This window comes from Cibotium barometz, chromosome 19 (genome assembly GCF_041138505.1).
Source record: "Cibotium barometz isolate CiBa-2024 chromosome 19, ASM4113850v1, whole genome shotgun sequence".
Taxonomy (NCBI): Eukaryota; Viridiplantae; Streptophyta; class Polypodiopsida; order Cyatheales; family Cibotiaceae; genus Cibotium; species Cibotium barometz.
In genome coordinates this window covers 35,007,866-35,013,128 of record NC_141064.1, presented here as the reverse complement: position 1 = coordinate 35,013,128, position 5,263 = coordinate 35,007,866, and the positions used below count along the sequence as shown (strand labels likewise).

At 43.2% G+C, this 5,263-nt stretch overlaps 1 protein-coding gene and 1 pseudogene across 1 annotated transcript; one reads left to right on the top strand and one right to left on the bottom strand.

The window, feature by feature from the left end:
- Positions 1-1,511: 1,511 nt before the first annotated feature.
- LOC147628518 (uncharacterized) lies at positions 1,512-3,026 on the bottom strand (annotated as a pseudogene).
- A 595-nt stretch (positions 3,027-3,621) lies between these two features.
- On the top strand, positions 3,622-4,521 carry LOC147628517 (F-box/kelch-repeat protein At1g22040-like). Its single transcript, XM_086813061.1, has one exon. The coding sequence runs from the start codon at positions 3,622-3,624 to the stop codon at positions 4,519-4,521; it is 900 nt and encodes a 299-aa protein (XP_086669187.1).
- Positions 4,522-5,263: the final 742 nt, after the last annotated feature.

Here is a 5,263-nt window from a genome sequence, read left to right as displayed (position 1 = left end):
TTGAACCGATCTATAGAAAACCTGTCAAACAGAAAAGCACCCAAATGACATTGGCGTAGCCACTATACATCTTTGGGCTTCGGCGTCTTATGGGCTGTAATGGTAGAACAACACTTGCATACTTTCCAATATTTTTGCTATAGCTTTATTTGCTCTTTGTTGGGCTGAAGTTGCCCTTTCCATGGTTTCTCTGGCCATTTCTTGCATCTCTTGCAGTTTATCCATAGCCACAGCTCTTTGACCTTCAGCCAATGCCAAATTGTCTTGAAATTTTTTGAGCATTTCTTGTTGATATTGCAGTTCCATTGCCCTTGCCTTGCTCTGGGTTTTGCTATACAGATACACAAGCACCATCTTTGCTCGCGCACACACAAACACATAGCAGCTTGATTACCGGCGCATGTACCATGGCCAATTAGAGGAGCCACTTAATCTTCTTTTTTAACTAAGGGAAATGCTCACTCCTGGTAGGCAGTTTGCAAATATGAGTATGTACAGATTTTCTCCAGGAACAGAGTATCTTTTATTGAGGTGCCCATCCTTAAGGTCTTCAAGTGTGAAAATCGTGTGGATAGTAGAGAGGAGAAAAACCTGCATGCAGATTGGAGAAGAAGGAGAAAGCAAGAGAAACTATAGACACATGGCAAAAAGAAGCTTTAGTTGAACTAAAGCTTTTTTTATATCAAAATCAAAACAATGCCACTGCTTATGGTAGTGCCAACAAATCTCTATCATAACAAAACTTCTGCCAAGTTTAGCGCTTCTATTGTCCAAATGTTATCTGGCTTCGTCCTCCTGCTGGCTGCACATTCTCTACATCATCTTCTCATAAATTGCAGACAATCATCTGATTTTTAACACATGAATAGCTTACATGACAGACTTTGACACATGTGCACAGATTACGAGGTGCGGGCTCTACTGGGCCTTTCACCTCTTCGTGCACCTCAACACTTTGATTAACAGAGTGGGGGGTGTGTTTCTGAAGGAGGGCCAAAGATATCACTACCAACCAGCTCCTTTGCCTTAGCTGTAGAGAATTTCCTACCCACATGAATATCAGCAATTGTTTCTTGGCTCCTGCTACGCTGCTTGGCTACCTCTCCGGCAATGAGTTGGGCTTCTTTGGAGACAAGCTCCCATCCTCCCCAAAAGATATATACCTAGATGAATCCAAAATCATGCCCAAATTCACCTTTTAGGAATGCACATGTTATATACTCATGGTAGTCATCCACAAGGCTATATAACGCTCTGACACACACACACACACACACACACACACACACACACACACACAAGCCTTCGTACTGAGTTTCTATCAAACTTCTGGAGATGCGATATCGGGCTAACACCACCTGCAGGCTGCTAAGACAAAACAAGCTTCAACAGTACACTTGTCCAAGCCTCTCCTTCAATACACATGTGATACAAGCTACGACACCCAAAATTTTCAGTTGATAAAACATCAGTTGGTACAAAGACTGCAATAGAGACACAAGAAGCACATTTCAAATTGAGAAAGTACGAATACCATTTGGTGAATCCAGTCCATCACTAGCTTGTTCACTTTCGAAAATGGCATTTCCTGACATTTCCTGTCTCTTGGTGCCCGCCTGATGAATGGGCCAGAAATTACCTTAGGTCTTCGGATGCGCCGTAAGCAAGTAAATACAGATTGGTAATACCTTACCTTATCAGCAAAGCCTCAGATTCTTTTGGAGTCAAATGGTCGCCAAATGCAATTGTGCTCATGCCCCCTGCAGGCTGCAATTACAACTTGCAAAAATGGTCAATGCTTTGCACATAACAAGCATGCCCTCAAAGCAACAAGGGTGAACAAAGCAAGCCCACGGTAATTCCCACTTTGCAAACTACGACAACATCATGAGGTTCTGCAAGGTGAGGCATAGCATACCTAGGTAGGTGCGGTGACGGGCAGGGGGGCCGGGAGGAGGGCTGGCAGTCCCTGCCCCCAACCGCACCTAGCTAGGTATGCTGAGCCTCGTCTGCAGAAGCTCATGATGTTGAATAAAGTAGGGAAGCAGGGGCCGACAGCCCCTCGTCTGCAGAAGCTAATGATGTTGAACACTGTAGGGAAGCGTAAGGGAAAGGAAGCCTCTTTCTCGTAGGGGAAAATGCCGAAAACTTATTGTGCTAGTAACAAGAAATCGTTTGGCATGACCATTTTCGTTCCCGACTTGTAGCTGTATCAGTGGGGCACAATGACAAGGGCTTTGCCACCTCTCCTTGCATAGTAGGTCTGAATCAGCCATGTTGAAGTTTAAATCCATAAGAAACCCTCAAGAATGTGACAGCGTGAATGATTTGGTGAGTATGTGATACACAGAAACCTCAAATTTGGCACATCTGCTAAATACCACAAGTGAAACAGTAATGACTACACACAGCTCCAAAATCCTCCTCATTTGGTTGGCTACAGAGTGTTTGTTCTTGTTTCCCAGCACTTGTGGATCTCTGTATGCACTCCCCAGCATATTCTTTAGCGTTCTTTGTATTCAGATCGCAACGGAGTATGCGTACAATGCACCCCTAGTTTCTAAGCGTGCAGAGATCTCCGTTCACTCTTACGCACATCTAGCGCACAAAGGAAGAACACGCTCAGTTACCCAACATGCCACATTCTCTAAGCAATTCAACTATGGATATTGAAGCTATGTACAATGAAGCAAAACATTGAACGTTGTAGCAAAGCCTATGCACCATCTTGTGCCCGTTCATACTATCATACGCAACTTTCAACATATCTTGCATTTCTTGAACAAAGCAAGATCTTCCTAAACTCTGCACAGGATGCAAGATGAGAGGTACCTGATGCATGCAGAGGGTCGGCGGCTCCCCTTGGGGCTTTCATCGCCACCAGACACAAATGTCTGACTCTCTATAGTGGAGGAGACCTGAGCAGGTGTGCGTACCTCACTTGCGTCTGAGCTAAAGAGATCAAATGTTGAAGGTCCACATGGGGGTGTGATACCCCTTCTTGCAGGGCTGCTTTCAACCGGCATTGCGTGAATAGCGTATGCACCCACTTCAGCTTTATCATACATTTTTCTGCACAGAACAAGAGCTAGCTCTTGGAGAGGCGCACGACACCACTTGGTCTTCCATTGCAAGCTGCATGAACTGCTTCTTCAAATCTCTGTTTCTCAATCCAAAATCCCTCGCTCTTAGGGGGGGGACGCTCACTCCTGGTAGGCAGTTTGCAAATACGAGTACGTACAGATTTGCTCCAGGAACAGAGTAGCATTTATTGAGGTGCCCATCCTTAAGCGTGAAATTCGTGTTGAAAAATTTGCTTTGCAAAGCGCAATGTGTCTTTACACAGAGAGAAGGTACCTGGTGAGCTGAGAGAGAGGGGGAAATAGTAGAGAGGAGAAAAACCCATGCATATTGGAGAAAGCAAGACAGACTAGAGACATGGCAAAAAGAAGCTTTAGTTAATTGAAACTTAGCTCCGAGAAACTTTTCTTTTTTTTAAATAACACTAAAATGGAATTTAAAATTAAGAAACTACCACATGAACTAAAGCTTTTTTTAATGCCACTGATTAGGGCAGTGCCAACAATAAGACGCTTTTATTTCTTCTAGCACAGAAAGACTATGACGACGACGCAGCTCATCCCTTGCCTGCCTGACGATGTGGCCCAGAGCATCCTGGCAAGGTTGCCGTGTGCTCTTTACTGGCGGCTGCGAAGTGTGTGCCGCGCGTGGAGGGACGCCATGCAGCTCTCTGCCATGACCGCCCTCCGCACCCGCCTCCGCATCTCCCACCCTTGGCTTCTTCTCAATGCTTTCAAGCGCTCCTCTGAAGGTTTTTCAACTTCCCACATCATCGTCGTAGACCCGCTTCTTGGTTGCGCGCATGAAGTTTCTTCTCCGGTCAGTACCATGTCAATAGATTTTCACCCCATGCCAGTAATGGGTAGATTGCAGCACATCCTGACGGCTTTAATATCCGGCATCGACACTTCGGCCCTTTGTTTGGATATAGAAGGTATGCAGGTGAACATCATCACATCTCTACTACCAAGGCCAATCCAAGATGTTGCTTATTACGCGAGTGCGACGATGGATGACTTTGTTTATGTGGCTGGTGGCATATGTTGTGGAGATGCTTCTAAGAGTGTGCAAAGGCTGGATACTAAGACAATGACTTGGAAATCTCTGCCGGACATGCACAAGTGCCGTATACGCGCCAAGGGGTTGATACTACAAGGACAATTCTGTGTGATCGGTGGAGTGGATGAACATGTAAATTCTATATGCTCAGGAGGAGAGATGTGGGATCCAACAGCTGGAGAGTGGTCACTGATCATCCCGGAGCTTTGGCCAATAAATGACACTGGTAATACCTTTTCTCCACATAATTTGGCTGTGGTTAAGGACAAACTGTATGCCTTAAGCTGCTTTGGCCACATCATGCAATATGAAATTGCCACCAAAACATGGTCACCATCAGTGCTTAAATTTGAAGCCCGTTTTGGGCTTCAATGGCTGTGAAGCCCTGCAATATTCTAAAGGCTTCAACCATGAAGCCCAATTTTTCATGCAAGGCTTCAAATTGAAGCCCTCCTAAATCACCAAGGCTTCAAAAAAATATAGTATATAAATTATAATATATATACTATATAGTATATATATATAATACAGTGCAAATATATATCTTTACATACACACACATATATATATATATATATATATATATATAGTATTATAGTATTATAGTATATATAGTATTATAGTATATATATTATAGTGTTATAGTTTAGATATCTTATAAAATTTTTATATAAAGGTAACTTAGTACTATATTAGAAGTTATATATTATAGTGTAGATAGAGTACAGATTTTTTTATATGGGTCTAGACTACTGAGAGAGAGAGAGAGAGAGAGAGATTATGAATCCCAAAATTTTGTATAAGGTTGCAATTTGAAGCCCATTTGTGGACTCCAAAGCTTCATTTTTTTTTCCATGAAGCCTTACATTAGGCATCAAATTTAAGGTCTGGTCACCATACCTAGGACTAATCCAACCAGTACTAAGAGGTAGGGTCCACCTTGTACATGTTTGTGAGGAGCTTGTAATCATTGCGGAGGACGAAGACATTAAATCATCGAAGGTAGTCATTTGGACCACAACACCTACCCTTCATAGGCCCCTCTCGTGGAAAAAAAAGGATATTTCTCTCAAGAATGTAATTTCTGTTCAGCAAGTCATGGTTGTAAATGTATGAATTGTTT

Bases quoted from the DNA above. Each gene is read 5' to 3' on its own strand.
- LOC147628517 (XM_086813061.1), top strand. From the start codon at position 3,622: ATGACGACGACGCAGCTCATCCCTTGCCTGCCTGACGATGTGGCCCAG.